This window comes from Rhinoraja longicauda, chromosome 13 (assembly GCF_053455715.1).
Source record: "Rhinoraja longicauda isolate Sanriku21f chromosome 13, sRhiLon1.1, whole genome shotgun sequence".
NCBI lineage: Eukaryota > Metazoa > Chordata > Chondrichthyes > Rajiformes > Arhynchobatidae > Rhinoraja > Rhinoraja longicauda.
The window spans coordinates 41,988,313-42,005,234 of NC_135965.1; the positions used below are offsets into that span (position 1 = coordinate 41,988,313).

General features: G+C 39.8%; 1 protein-coding gene across 1 annotated transcript; it reads right to left on the minus strand.

The window, feature by feature from the left end:
• Window positions 1-1,731: 1,731 nt before the first annotated feature.
• shox2 (shox homeobox 2) lies at window positions 1,732-13,857 on the minus strand. The gene is made up of 5 exons (XM_078410059.1): window positions 13,427-13,857; window positions 10,905-11,113; window positions 8,581-8,638; window positions 7,824-7,912; window positions 1,732-3,182 (listed from the first exon to the last, which is right to left on the minus strand). Exons 1-5 carry the CDS (start codon window positions 13,671-13,673, stop codon window positions 2,904-2,906), a joined length of 882 nt encoding a protein of 293 aa, XP_078266185.1. The 5' UTR covers window positions 13,674-13,857; the 3' UTR covers window positions 1,732-2,903.
• Between the last annotated feature and the right edge of the window lie 3,065 nt (window positions 13,858-16,922).

Sequence of the window (16,922 nt, forward strand, 5' to 3'; positions counted from 1 at the left end):
AATTTGTTTGAGGGATCGCGCCGAGTTCGTGCCCTCCCAATTCACAGAGGGTCGGTTGTAAAGGTGGGGGGAGAGAGAGAGAAAGACCCTCTCGGTGCGGGCACAAAGTGCGTGTAGAGTTTCCTACCAGACGCGCCAGCTGCTCCGACCAGCTCCATGGCCGTCCGCTGCCTCTGCCCCTTGCAGCTGCCTCCCGCCAAGGCCGCAGCCCTCGATGCCCAGGTGAGCGCTTCGCTGTTGGCACCGCTCCTGCTCCCCATCTCTAGTCACCTAGATCGCTCAATTCAGATAACAATCTCCTTTGGGGCGCTGAAATTTAACTTTGGATAAACCAAAGTCTTTGTGACTTTTTTTTTTTTTTTTGGAAACACCTGCCCTCAGGTAGGGCCACCTGAGGGGACACAGCAACGCGGGATCAAATTATAGACATTTCCTTTCAACGTACAGGTGTGCCCTGTGTGCCACCAGTAGTACCTGTCCCATCTGAAACACCCTCCAAGACAGCTGCAAACTAAGTTTACTCATGGAACTCAATACCTTTTTACTGAATGCATGTACATTTTCCAGCATCAGAATTATTTTATACCAACGTGCAGATGTTAACATAACCGAAGAAGGGTCTCGACCCGAAACGTCACCTATTCCTTTTTTCCAGAGATGCTGTCTGACCCGCTGAGTTACTCCAGCTGTTTATGCCTATCTTCGGGTTAAACCAGCATCTGCAGTTCCTTCCTACACTTAACATAACTGATATTGGAAAATGTATACATATAACTCATATTTTCAAAATCGGATTTCTGGAATGTTTTTGGATTGTTTGTTAGGCTCCCTGTGACTCTAACGGGTGTCAGGGGTTATGGGGAGAAGGCAGGAGAATGGGATTAAGGGAAAGGTAGATTAGCCATGATTGAATGGCGGAGTAGGCTTGATGGGCCGAAAGGCCCAATTCTGTTCCTATCACTTATGTTCACTTTGTTTTAGAAACTTTGATGCATTATATCCTACAAATTAATCCAATAGTAAATTTAGTCCTTTACGCGTAATTTTGGATGAGGAAAAAGAATTAAAGGCCTCGTTCGTAAAGTAATTAGTGTAAAAGTTTATGCACATTTTGATATGGTCGGTAAAAGTCTCCCAGCCACCTCAAATGTCCATGCGTGTTGGTCTTGCGCATTTTGTCTAGACTCCCTTTCGCAAGTTTTTTGAGGTTGATTAAATAAATTCGCATTTTGGTTCGTTCGAGACGACTTGGATTGCTTGATTTTGTTTTTCCACGTGCTTACCCTAAAGAGTTTTTCGCTTCTCATTAATTTCGAAAATGTTAGCCAAGAAAAATGTAAACATTACACCATCACAATAAATTGTTTAGAACGTTTTGACTTACAACCGTGAAACACTTTAAAGGAAAGTTTTGATTTGCATCTCCATCAATAACCATAGTTTCACTTCGTGTATTTACCTGACCTTTATGTCCGAATGTAGCTAAGTTTGGCAAATGTAAGTTTTTAAAAAGTCTCTTGTGCTTCAATGTAAAACTTCCAAAGTCTGCCACAGCATCGCGTTTGAACAAATGTTCTCGAAAACAAAAAAATACAAATAGCAAAATCCAACGACTCGCAAACCAAAATTTGAAAACAGAATTGAGAAAAGATGTAAAAGGAAAAAAAAAACAATGACGACTTCAACATATTTTAATTAAATATATAAAATCATTTCATTCTGACTTGGCACTCGTTGCAATAATTGCAAAATCTGATCGATATCGGCTGATTTTCGTTAATCTAATTCAATCTGATTAATTGCATTGACATTAAACAGTAGAACTGTACAATAGAGATTTTGCTTCATGTTTAGAGTCATCATTGAACACGTACAAATAGTCAGTTCACTTTATTATAAATAAACCAAGAATGGCGCAGCATCTATGAACTGCAATACATCTTTACCTCCGATCTCCAGCGTGACGACGGGAAAGGACATGATTACTCTGAGTAACACTCCTTTGCAATGAGCTCTTCAACTTCTGCTGTCCTTTGAGTGAATCAAGGTTTCAATGAAACCAACGCCTCATATAAACATATTCCATAAACATCTATGTGAAATAAATTCTCACAACAGCACAAGAGAAATATTTAAGAATAAAACCACAAATGAAATAAAAATTAAATACTGACAGTCTATCGGTCATACACAATTTAACCAAAATAAAACTTTGTTCGTGTATTGACAACTGTTTTACACAAAGGACCGTACCTTAATCGTAGGGCTTAAACTACAAGAGTTTACGGCAAAATTTTGGATACATAATTTATAGCTTTTGATCTAAAACAAATTGACATCTAGGTCGAATAGTTATTACTGTCCATCGTTTCAGTTATTGTAACGACAAGAAAATAGTACATTGGAAAATTCCAAAAATGAAAATCTTTGAGATTATTTTGTCTCCACACTTGCATCAGCAATTATGTGTCCCGCCTAACATGAACCAAGTGCAATTCTGATTGAAAGGACATGAGCATCGTTGAAAATAGTATAAATATACATGCAAGTGTAATTCTTTGCACTTCATTTGATTGTTCACTCTTGACTCTCATAAATGGTTCACTCGGACAGGTAAGAAATCCAATTTTCCACCTCTGTGCAATGTTCCAATATTTTTATGGGAAGCAAAAGCAAGCGTCGGGATTTCCATTCTCCTGGAGGAGGCCAGCCCCCTCCTTGGGTATCAAGTAAATTTTGTGCTAAAATGAGTTCGCAGAAAGCTCAACCCTGTGAACTTTATTTTCCAGCTGCGGGTCCTTCCTCCTTTGGAGGCATGTTTTTGTTTTTGTTTTTGTTTTTTGTCTTCAACCTTGGAAAGTTGTTGCTGGGTTGTATGTATTTATTTATTATTTATTTTTAGATCACAGGCCCAGCGCAGCGGCGTGTTTTTTGGCTTTGAGTCTCAAGTCCGCGATGCTGGAGTTTTTGCTGGTGGTCTTGGCTGCGGCCGCGGCAGCCACCACTGTGGCCGACTCGGCCAAGGTGGCCAGGGGAAGGCCGAAGGGGGGCGGGGGGAACATCATGTAGGGCGCGTGCGCCGCCAGGTGCGGGTGCAGGTGGTGGTGTGCGTGGGCCACGCTGTCCAGCTGCAGCTGCGCCTGGACCTGGAAGGACAGCGGGGTCATGTTGCAGTGGTTCTCCTGAAACAGAACGCAACGCAACAAGCTCATTGACACGCTCACAAGCTCACATAGAAGTTACAGTTAACAGCCAACAATTATTAAAGAATTATTGCACTATTATTGAGGGGGGGGAGGAGGGGGTTATGTGTGCGTGTGTATTGCGCACACATTTGAGGGAAAAAAATACAGTCTGAAGAAGGGTCTCGACACGAAACGTCAGCCAAGAAAAATGTAAACATTACACCATCACAATAAATTGTTTAGAACGTTTTGACTTACAGCCGTGAAACACTTAGAAGGAAAGTTTCAGACTGAAAGTCACAGGAAAGGGAAACGAGAGATATGGACAATGATGTAGGGAGATATTGAACAAATTCAGTCTGAAGAAGGGTCTCGACCCGAAACGTCACCCATTCCTTCTCTCCAGAGATGCTGCCTGGCCCGCTGAGTTACTCCAGCATTTTGTGATACCATAAAAAAACACACACACGCACACACACACTCACAGATATATACACATACACACACGCATATATAATATATTTATATACATATGAAGATAGACACAAAAAACTAGAGGAACTCAACAGATCAGACAGCATCTCTGGAGAAAAGGAATAGGTGACGTTTCGGGTCGAGACCCTTCAGTCTGAACTCATTTCCTCCAGAGATACTGTTTGACCCGCTGAGTTACTCCAGCTTTTTGTGTCTATCTTCGGTTTAAACCAGCATCTGCAGTTCCTTTATATATATGTGTGTGTGTGTGTGTGTGTGTGTGTGTGTGTGTGTGTGTGTGTGTGTGTGTGTGTGTGTGTGTGTGTATGTGTGTGTATATGTGTGTGTGTTTTCTATGTGTGTGTTTTTATGTGCGTGTGTGTGTATATATGTGTATATGTGTGTATATATGTGTGTGTGTCTGTATATATATATATATGATATGTGTGCATATATATCTGTATATACACTTAACCTTTTTCCTCGTTAATGATGTTATTTACAGTGTACTATGTTTACTTATTCTGTTGAGCTGCTGCGAGTAAGAATTTCATTGTTCTATCTGGGACATCTGACAATAAAACACTCTTGACTCTTGAAATAAGAAATTACAGGTTCGTAATCATTGCCTACATCTGGGCATGCACAGTTTCAATGCGGTGGTATAAACTTTAAGTGTTCATTGTCTTCAACCAAATTTATGAGAATGTATTTCAGGAGCTGTATTTCAGCGGGACAGTGGTTCATGTGGTAGAGCTGCTGCCACACAGCGCCAGAGACCCGGGTTGGATCCCGACTTCGTGCTGTCTGTCTGAATCCACATTAGTCAAGGGAATCCACATTAGTCAAGGAAATCCACATTAGTCAGGAAATGGTGTTTGGTAAACTGTTGGGACTGAAGGCAGATAAATCCCCAGGGCCTGATGGTCTGCATCCCAGAGTACCCAATGAGGTGGCCCTAGAAATCGTGGATGCATTGGTGATCATTTTCCAATGTTCTCTCGACTCTGGATCAGTTCCTGTGGACTGGAGGGTAGTCATTGTAACTCCACTTTCAAGAAAGGGGGCAGAGAGAAAACAGGGAATTTTTGACCAGTTAGTCTTACATCGGTAGTGGGGAAGATGCTTGATTCAATTGTTAAATATGTTATTACAGCGCATTTGGAAAGTAGTGACAGGATCGGTCAAAATCAGCATGGATTTATGAAGGGGAAATCATGCTTGAATAATCTGGAATATTTTGAGGATGTAACAAGTAGAATGGATAAGGGAGAGCCAGCGGATATGGTGTATCTGGACTTTCAAAATGCCTTTGAAAAAAGCACCCACACATGAGATTAGTATGCAAAATTAGAGCACATGGTATTGGTGGTCTGGTATTGACATGGATAGAGAACTGGTTGGCAGACAGGAAGCAAAGAGTAGGAATTAACGGGTTCTTTTCAGAATGGCAGGCAGTGACTAGTGGGGTGCCGCAAGGCTCGGTGCTGGGACCCCAGTTATTTACAATATATATTAACGATTTAGAGGAGGGAATTAAATGTGACATCCCCAAGTTTGCGGATGACACAAAGCTGGGTGGCAATGTGGGTTTACCCCGTCTCTTTTCCCCCACGTCAAAACCTTTTTGTAAAAATCCTATCCCATGCGAGTTTGTAGGCTATTTTTTCTCCCCCTCCCCTCCCCCTCATCTGTAGGGAATGGATGAGAAAGTAGGATACCATCGAACTAGTTTGGACGGGTGACGGATGGCCGGCGTGGTCTCAGTGGGCCGAAGAGCTTGTATCCTTGTTGTATCTCTGAACTAAACTACATCTCTGGAGGCGATGAGCGACGTCTCGAGTCGGGACCCTTCTTCAGACCCTTCTTGAATGCACAGGTGCTGTCTGACCCGCTGAGTTCCTCCAGTACCTTGTGTTCTGTTCAAGATTTCAGCGCCTGTAGTTCGCTCTGATTACATTCCCAGAAGTATCGGACAATAATCAATAGATAAGAAGGGAAACGAGTGGTTTTATACCATTGATCAGCAGCCTGGATTTTTCGCGCAACCCCAATGAGTAGATACACTAACATTCAACGCCAAGACTATTAAATTCTTCCACTCGACGAGTGAATTCTTGAGCTTTACGTTGCGGCTCAAACGTCTGAAGGCAAGAGACTGGATGAAGGTGATCATTTCACACTTTCGATCAAACTGAGTAGAAAACGAGGCATTTTGCCGTAAACAGCAGTTCCTCTAGTCGACCATATGTGGAGAGTTTTAGTGATTTGACGATTTATTTTGTTCTTATCGTTCCAGGAAAGTACGAAGCAACCTTGTTCACACCCACATCCACGATTAAGAAGCACCGGTGTGGAAATCCATTGATGGCGAAGGATAGTATAGGAAGGAACTGTAGATGCTGGTTTAACCCGAAGATAGACACAGAAAGCTGGAGTAACTCAGTGGAACGGGCAGCATCTCTGGAGAAAAGGAATAGGTGACGTTTCGGATCGAGACCCTTCTTCAGTCTCTGATTCAGGGGACAGGGAAACGAGAGACGTGGACGGTGATATGGAGAGAGATAGAACAAATTAAGGATATTTTCGAAAAACAAATTTAAATAATCGATTTTAAAGAGAAGACAAGATTGGATTTTTTTTGGTTCATTTGAAACAACCCGTGTTTCTTTGGTGGTCGTGGGCAGTAACTGCCACCAAAAATCTCGAAGACTGAAGTTTAATTCAAACTGAGGAAATTCAAGCCTGTCCATCTGTCATGTGTGTCTCGCGACCTCAAGGAAGGATACGCGAATATGTTCCATTCCAGAGAAAACTCGAGTAGATTGTATCTATTTCGATTTAATTCAACGTTTCCCCCAAATTATCACGCGGACTTAAATTTTACAATTGCTAGAGAAGTGCAGTGAAATCTTTGGAATATAGTCTGTCAAACATGATTAAGAAATATACTTCGAATAGTTAGATGTGTAGGGCAAATGTACAGAGAATCGTGAGAAAATGTAAAAACACGTCTAAAATCAATAACTGCAAGGCGAAGTGGGAAAGCGCACAACATAACCTTGAGGCAAAGAAATAGGCCAACAGGAACCAACCATTGATGATATGGAGTTGGGACGTTAAACATTAATTAATTTCCAATTCTTGTTAAGTGAATTCTAATTGAAGATGTTTGGATGCTGACTTGGACTTGTGTCCAAACAGTTAATGCAATCTGCGAATATGTGGCCAAGTTTGGTACCGAACATGCCACGTTGGGCGACGGCCGCCAGTATTGCCAGCGTGTGCCAAGACCAATCTATTTGCAGGTGGTGAGAAAATTGTACACGTTGAAACAAATTAATTGCTCCTTGGAAGTAAACTGGGCGATCATCGGCACCTGGCCAATGGGATCTAAATCTAAATAAGCCTGCATGCTTAAAATTTCGGTAGTAAATATTTGCAAAGAAATAAAAACTCCGTTTGAATTATTCAGGCATCCTGAAAATCGAGACATCGCGAAATGTGCAGCCATCCACATACTAGTAAATGGATCAGATAAATGGCAGAAAACAAGTCGGAATCCTTTCGCCAAGTCGGGCAAATGAAGAATGGAATTACACGTTGTTAATGAAAGCTCTCGGAGGAATACCGTCCTTCTTAGGACGCTGCCCATGTCTCATTATCAGCAGCACTTACTGATAAAATGGCAGAACATGATACGGGTTGTTCAGCAATCATCAACCATAACTAATTCAACTGGAAACATACCCCAAGTAGCTAAAAAAAAAATCCACAGTTTTCTCTCTCCTCGCTAATTATTCGCTCCCTAAGATCACGGAAATTAATGGCGTCACCCGTTAATTATCAATGTAATCTTAGCAATGACATGAAGAATTGCTCTGAAAAATCACAAAGATCATTGATTTGAAATGACTCATTGGGATTTCAAAACAAGCTTTGTAGACGGGGATAGACACAAAAAGCTGGAGTATCTCAGCGGGTCAGGCGGTATCTCTGGAGAAAAGGAATAGGTGACGTTTCGGGTCGAGACCCTTCGTGTGTAAGGGATAAAGCAACTTGTATCTCAGGGACACCAGCGATTCATTTCAATTACAGTAAAACGCTTTGTTTTGCATACAACCCGGTAACATCGTGTAGTTGGATGTGAATGTTATTACTTGCCTGTTGAAATGGCATCCTCAAGGCCCCCACGTTAACGTACGGCGCGACTCGACACGCTTCAAACTGACCAGCGGTACCAATAAGTACACCTACACCAGGTAAAAAAGAACATTGAAATAAATGCACCTTTTCGCCTCAGTTATTTTATTACTTTAATTAGTATGTGCGAATCCTTATACAATGATCACATTGTCATATTGAAATTAGCATTATAATTTCACTGCAAAGTATGTTTCATAGCATAGTTGTAACTTTCAATCTGTTTTGTTTTCAAGATCCCACCCACTCACCTCCCCTGCATATAGAATTAAAATTTGTTTCAAATTGGCAGCACGGATCAGGCCCTTCGGCCCACCGAGTCCACACAGACCATCGATCACAGTTCACACGAGTTCTCTGTTATCCCATATATTGGCATCCACTCCCTACACATTGCAGGCAGTTTACAGACGGGGAAATTAACCTACAACCCCGCACGTCTTTGGGATGTGGGAGGAATCTGGAGCAGCCGGAGAAAACCCACGCGGTCGCAGGGAGAACGCGCAAACTCCACACAGACAGCACTAGAGGTCGGGATCGAACCCGTTGTCTCTGGCGTTGTGAGACAGCAGCTCCTCTAGCGATCAAACGGGCCCTGAATTGCATCCCCGTAAACTTGGCTGAAGACAATGTACACTTAAAGTTTATAACAACCCATTAAAACCGTGCATGTCCGGATATTAGCAATGATTAAACGCCTGCAATTTAACATACATACCTTTATGAAGTTGATTTTCTTGTTTTCGACATTTTGCTCTCCTGTTCTGAAACCATACCTATGGGGCAAAAAAAAGGAGTAATTTAATGGCAATGATTGGCAGCTGCATCTCAGATGCACGAGTTATATTGTTCAAACTGACAACTATGCGATGCAATATCCCGTCGGACTTATTAATTATTAATGTGATTGACCTCGTTTATTTTAATTATCTGACTCTTACATATACGACGCATGACAATATATTTGGATGGGGGGGGGGATGCTCCAAACAATCGAAAACACATTAAGACGCCCGTTTCTTAATGTTTATTGGTACGTGAGAGATTATTTTATGCCTCATTTCATTTATAGTTAAAGGTTATGGTACCAGAAGAACCAGAGACAACTCCATGACATCTAATACCACAACGATAATGGCCCTGACGTTTGAGCAATGGTCTGCCTCCAATCAGAGTTTGCTCATTAATAGACTAAAATAAGTACCAGAAAGGAGGGGGGGGAAACCGTTTCCCTGATAATAATACCAATGCCTTGTAATTAGTATTATTCCAGATTTATACATGTGATATAATCCGATGTTTATTCTTTTGTTTATTATGGCAAGGCAACATACGCTCACAAAGGACACAGATTAAAACTCATACAATAATACCGCATTAATATGTTAAGCTGGTTTTCAATTCTCAGATGAAAGTCTGGTGTTAAATAATGCATGTACTATATCGAAATCATTTTATTTGCGAGTAGCACCACACGAACAAGTTTCCCAGAAGCATACATGGGCAGGAAAAAAAAACTTAGGTGCATTTTGGAATTGTGAAGCCACGTTTACTTTCGATCAAATGGCACGGGAACGTCGCGTTTTTTTTTTAATGACAAGTATTGTCAAAGCAGATTATTAGTTTAACGTACGGATTTAGTAACGGAAATGAAATCAAATAGTTTGATGCGTTGAATAAATATTCAATCTTCTGGAAACCTTTGTCCAATGACTTTTAATCAATACGGCATCCTACAGCCCATGACATAACAGCATCTGAATTGATACAATTGAGACCAAATTCTGCCCTTGCATGGCAGCTAAATATAGCGTTCTGTGGCTCCTCAAAAATGACTGAATGAAAATGAAATGCACATTATTTCTTGAGTTCTCCTTTTGTACATGCCTGGGAAGTGGAATTTAATTGCCACTGAGAACAATGGACGATTACCCAGTCGATTATATTGATGAGGATTTCAGATATAATGTAGATTCAGTTGGCCATTACAATGTAACCAATAATTTCACAGTGATGGGAAGAGCTGTTCGAGAGAATGGGACTAGATGACGGGATATACCCACATTGTTGCAAGCCTACAAATGTCACAGGGCAAGGTTTGTGTTTAAAATGTATCGTTTGTAGATTGTACTGTACAATAGTGCTTGAAATATCCCACTTGCTGCCCTGGATTTACATTATGAATGACATGGGCACCTGAATTGAGACGTTGACCAATACGGTGCTCTATACAACTGCTAATAAATAACTTAAATTCAGATATTCAGAGTTCGGGCGACTTACTAAGTGTATCACTAGCAACGGTAATTATCTTTCATCATCTCTTGTGGCGCGATATTGAGAAATCGTCCTTAATGAACACGGGTTAGGTGAAAATGTAATGGGGGGGAAATGTTACTGGTCATATATAGAGGGATACGCAAAGGATCGTGTGAACAATGTTTTTTTTCTTCGAAGGTTCATTCCGCAACAAATCTTTTTTTCCTCCCTTTTGCAGGTCTGTTTGATGGTTTTGAACACTGGTCGATTTGTTCAGGTCAAGTTGCTGCTAAGTTTACCTCGTTATCGTATTACAAGCTGGGAACCCCCATAAGAATACCATATAGCTTGATGCAGATGGTACAGTTACAGAGGGCGCATGTTGCAAGTAATTTCCCAACAGCAGCTGCAGCTGCCTCTAGCCTATCAACCGCAACTTCTCTCAAACTTCTAGTAAATTAAATATCAGTTCTTACGACGCAAACCTATTTAATTCATCATAGCCGCATGCAGCGTCGACATCTGAAGGACTACTTGTGTAAACATAAATCATCCCCTTTCTGTCCTGAGCCCGATGTTGTGCAGTTGCCCTAATTTGTTTCCTTTGCACGTAAACCCAAGTGTATTGGTATAGTATTCATTTCTCGCAGAAGTGCAAACCACAATCCGCGTTTAAATATAAATAATGAAATCACCCAGTATATTAAAAACTTCGTGTTACGAAATTAAAACTGGTGTTTTCAAAATACCAGATGGGTGTGTAATAGGGAATGTTTGCCTTACTTGTACCCTGGCCTCTGAGAGCCCCAGTCTCTGGCTCAGCTCTTCCCTCATAAATGCATCCGGATAATGAGTCTCATCGAACAACCTCTCCAGCTCGTTTAGCTGTTCCAGTGTGAAGTTAGTCCGACTTCGCCGTTGCTTAATTTTGGTCTGAGCTTCCTCTTCCACTGGTTTGGTGTCTTCCCTTTTTTCTTTAATGTCGCCACTTCCTACAAACGAGCATCACACGGCGATAATTATCAGCATGTCTTTCTAGTTATGTCGATAGATAGAATCACTGGCAAGAATATTTGAAATGGAGATCTTTAAAAAGTTAACAGTTCTATTAAATCAAACCCGGTCGGAATCACAACCATTTCAGCCACACAAGGTACAATTAACGATAAACATAATCTAACTCCTGCCCTCGGCACCGAACTTGTCACTGGAGTGCCCACGCTAGTACCATTGTAAAGAAGCAGCATTTAGTAGCAGGAAGAAAGCTGTGCGTTCACGGGAAATGGTTCTTTTTGTTTATTCAACATAATCTCCACCTCTCTCAATTAATCTTATTTTTTTATAATTTTCTTACTCAATGACTAACATGATGATATTCAGTAGCGTCGGTCTGATTGTGTCAGAACATAACAATAGACAACACCTTTGAGTGTTAGCCATGTGTATCGCATTCAAATAATTTGATTCAGTAAATTTATTGCTGCACAGAAAGAACGGACGATTTAAATATTTTGAATATTTTAAAAATGACTATTAATACAAACTCACAGCGTATTTGGCCTTTTAAAATTCTGCTCCATCATTCCATTATCTATCAGGAAGACTCGGTTGTATTAGATAACAAAGGACCAAGTTTGAGTAGCTGAACTGTTAGGTTCCGCTCTGTGTAATTAATAAGCACTTCACAGTGGAGCTCCAAATGTTTCGAGTTTAGGATCGGAGTATCTTTTTCTTTAGGTGCACAGGCTGCAACATCCAGTGGGTTCTGCTACTGGGTTACTGACAGAACGGGCGCTCTAACCAAATTAGACACAGAAGCAATGCTCGTCGTCTTTTATATTTAGGACAATACATTTTCAACCACAATACTGGGTCAGAAAGACCTTTGTTAGGATTCCAAAACTGTTCGTGTTTTAGCGGCTTGATTTATTTGTAACGAAATTTAAAAATAAATCCATTAACGTTTACTGATTACAAAGTACTATGTGACAGCGAGCACTGATATACTTTGTTGCTCCTCGCCCTGGAAACTTAGACACGTCTTCTTATTTTAATCGTCATGCGAATCAGCAATACGTTTTTATAGGATTTATTTTCATAAAGAGAGTCATCTGTCATATACAAGTGTACATTAAAAGTCACCGTGTCACACATCATCGACAAGGTTAAAGCGTGAAAGCATCTTACGCTACATGGGAGAGATTGAGCGTTTTGCTTTTTATTGCAATTTACTGCGAATAAAGATGAAAGGAGAAAAGAAAATTGTTTTGCTCCAGCCTAAACACTGATTGAAGCCGTTATCTGCACCTAACATTTACTGTATGAAAGAGGGATACCTCATTTTATTTAACAACAAAAATCCCACCTATTATCGTAAATAAATTTATCAAAGAAAATGTTGCAAAAATAATTAATTAAACGATTATACTTAGTGAGGCGACTGGTTCTGAATCTGCAGTGCTGAATCCACATTCGGCATCCATTTGATCGTTTTAGGCTAATAAATGCAATATTCTGTAAAATATAGACTGTAAAGTATTGCGAACAGTTGTGATTTCTGATGATGTGGCCTTGTAAATGGCGTCATAGATAAAGTAATAGCATTTATTTATGAAACCATTCCCTAACGATGCTGCAGAATCGCGTATGAATCCCGGTAAATGAGACAAAACTTAGTTGCACTGTATCGATGTAAACATATCAATAAGATTAGTTCCGTCATTGTCATTTACCTATGGCTAAACGTCTAGAAATGGCAAACTACAGCAACTGCCTTTGAATGGGTCTTTTAAAAAAAAAAACACTTTCTTTACGTTATACTGAATATCAGCAAACCCGGCCTGTTTAAAACCGATGCCAAGCGGAAGGGCACATTCTTAAAAAAAAATAGAAACCAGAAGAAGCTATTAAGTTTTACACCACAATTAAAATTGATTGAACTTCTTGCGTCACCGAATCCCTGTAAACATCCTCGCGGTCTGATCCGACACACACATTTCGTGTCCCTTATCGATAGGCAACTTTCACTTTTTAAAACAAAATCATTGATTATGTAGTAATTAATCGCCCGTTTTATAAAGTGTCTATGATTTACTGCTCCCGAGTTATGTGAAGCTGACAACTTAATACAACAATTAAAATAATTCGGCAGTTTGCTCATCAATGTGCTTATATCCTTTGATTCTCGAAACTGGGATGACATTATTGAAATAATAATCACAAATAAACCAATCTAACAGTGACACTGTACCAGGCAGACCATATGAAGCCTCTTTGCTGTCTGTGAAATTAGAAGGTTTGTTTACCAGGATCGGTTAATTTCGGAGTGCCGCTGTCCCGCGGTCTATCTGGCCCGATCTCCGGCTCGCTACTTGGCGATCGAGACGCCCCGCGCTGTGCGCCGATTACTTCATCCCGGCTTCCTTCACTCACACCCGGTTCCCGAGCTCGCACAGGCCCGCTCTCAAGAACTTCTCTGTACGTGATCCCATCCTTCCTCTCTTTCACTTTTTGATCAAAAGACTTCGAAACAAAAGCTGTAAGTTCTTCCATTGCTGTTCTGAGGAATATGACCCTGTCTGGTTTTTTTTCTTCCTCCTCTCCCTGTGTGTTATTCTCTCCAATACATTAAACGTACAATATTTTCTCTGTGGTATGTCGCCTTGGAGTTGAAATGCAAACCTGATCTTCCAGAATTCGGCTTGCTCGGAGATGTAGATCTAATACTGATGCGCTATTGAAGTCAGACTATTTATACTTAGCAATACTTGCCCAGCTGCGCCTCTTGTACTCAGCAATTACCTCCCCTTGTACACTTGATGTGTCCCCACTCCTGGAACACAGTTATCATCAGCCTCTGGGCTGTAACTCATACCTAGCGGCTGCTATTGGCCATTAATCCACCACTGACAAGCATTCGTAATTAATTTAATTAGCGAGTATTACTGCTATTGTTATTACTTAGCTAAACACGGGGGAGCTGGGATGGCACAGGGGCGTGGCCAAATAGAATGACACATCGTGCAACGCGGTGACTGGGTCGTCCCCAAAACCAGCGGCTTTAAACACCAAAGCACGCTAAAAATCAGGTAAACTTTTGATTTGCTCGAGGTAAATCAAAATTATATTTGCTGCTTACATGATATTTAATATTTCAACAGATCTTTGTGCACAATGCATGTGCTTGCATGTAATATTATATATATATATATATATATATATATAAATATATACATATATATGCATATTTCTGCCTGATGGTTCATTATGAAATATTTGTTCATCTGTTCTCTACATGAATGGTGAACTGATTGGGTGAAACGATTCTCAAAGCATTTTTGGTTGTTAATTTGCTTTAAAATGTACATTTACGTTGCAGTTCATTTAAATTACGGCTGAAATTATGTTGTTTCTCCAAAAAGGACAATGCAAAAAAAAGAAAAGTAATTCGTCACTTTAGTCACCTCCGTGGTTTTCCTCGTGGCTGTTTTAAACATTTACGGCCGATATGGTACTTAGTGCGGCGTGGACAAAGACAATTGATAATCATCTCTGATGGAGGGTTTTTTCGAGAGAACCGTGCACGCATATTTTAGTTCTCCTGTCAACGAATGCATACTTCCAGCAGCAAGTCGCTTCATATGTTTATATTTACCCTATATTCATACTTCTTGCAATTAAGAGGAGGAACTTGGTACATCATGCTCCATGGTAGAAAATTCAAGTAATCCGACGGCATGTTAATTAGACGTTGAACGAAACTAAATATATTCATAAATGCAAAACATTGAAATAGCATTTAAAATACATTAAATAAGTTGTTTAACGTGTGCTGATGTAGCATTTTCATTTAAGTACTGAGAACGTTGTCCACGTTTTACTAAACTTAAACTAATTTAATCTGCACCTTTTAGCAGAGCCGTCAATCCACAAATAGATTATCATTTCCAAATGACACGTTGCATTATTTATCCGGCGAGATAACTATTATTGACAATCTTCATAGTTTAGACCGATAATTTGTAATTTAGCACATATTGTTCACCAACGTAATATTATAAATAAGGCTGGAGCCTTAACAATAAATACATCGAATTGTCACAAAGCTGAAACTTGATCTAAATATGCGATCTCTCTTCATCTGCACGATTCGAAGATAAATTTATTGCACTTTGCAGCGCATATCACATTTACTGTCCATACTTCAAAATGTATTAGATTTACAGACGAAATTTATCACAACTTCTTGGGAATTAAGGTGCAATTAGATTAATTTTTGAATGCATGATACTGGAAAACAAATCCAAAATCACAATTGTGATTGAGCATAAGACCCAAAATGTTACACTTTATCCGTAAACACTTAAAGATTCTGCATTACCCACTTTGGAACAAATACGTAAAGTTTGCTATTGGTTTAACCTCCAAATAATCAACATACACATTTCAACGATGCTATAAAGTTTTCAAAGAAATAGTTTATTGCAATTGTAATAATATAGCATATTTTTTTCAGTATTATGTTCATTACAAATGTTCATTACTTACATCGATTGGCAACAATCTGCAGGCGTTTTTAAACAAAAACTAGCCTTGCTTACCACACCGAATATAAAACATAAACAGTTCTCAAAGTTGTTGAATGCATAATAATATTGATTGTCGAAAAATATAACGTAATTTGCTCAAAGTTACAGCAATAACATGTTTATGTGTGCATAGAATCTGGTCTAGATTAAATATGCAGTTATTGATAAATAAATTAATCTTAATATAGCATTTATTTTGCATAAATTCGCGCAGATTCCTCTGAAGATATCAATGAAATAAATTGGTTCACCGAACAGACCTATTTCTGATCTATTGGCATTTATCACTTCCCCTGTGCGCGTGGGGGTGGGGAGGGGACGTTTGGTGAGGAGATCTCTCTTGATAATCCATTTGCTACATTTGTATATGTAAACTAAAATCGCTTTTCTAATTTAACGGAAATTGCCCTCGAAGTTTTATTATTGTTTCATTTTATTGCTTTAAATATACATAAACACTTAGGGTATTTATTTTATGGTGTAAGTTATTTCAAGTGGTTTGCAAGTTGCCGGACAAATATATTATTTGCACAAACATGTTGCAAACTACCGTGTTAATCCAAATTATCTGCACCAACCTCTTCCCAATTGTTCACAATATTAAAAAATGTATCTGCTGTCACACTTAAACATAATCCTTTCCCCATAATTATCAGGGATGATAATCAGGGAAAATATGTCAACAATCAGCTATTAGTTAAGTTGATTTTAATTGCTAATGCAAAGCTCGATATTTCGTCCTTGCTAAAAGTCAATGTTAATCTCAGAAAGATACAATGTCCAATTCTTAGTGATAAACAAACGTGAGAATAATTATTTATTCACGAAGCATGGAATCGCCACCACTGTATTTCCCAAACATGCCGCTGAACTAACAGATGCCACCAAGTAATCCACATTAAAGATACTTAAAAGTTAAAACTTATTTGCCTGTTTTTATGGTTATAGGTTTCGAGTGCTCAAGATCTTTTGGGAGAGTTTGTCCATCTCTTTTGGAGGAAACAAAGTTAGTTGGACTCTCCAAATGCATGCATCGGTGTGAATCCTTCTTCGTAATTGATTGAAATGAAAATCTCACTGTAGTTTAGTCCGGCCGCACTGTTAATTGTGGTAAATCGGAGATAGTGTAGTTGCAAACTTCTCCAGGGCCGGTCGGTGCATGGAGCAAGCTCATTCGGTCGGGACGGCGCCTGCCCAGGAATCGATCGATGGC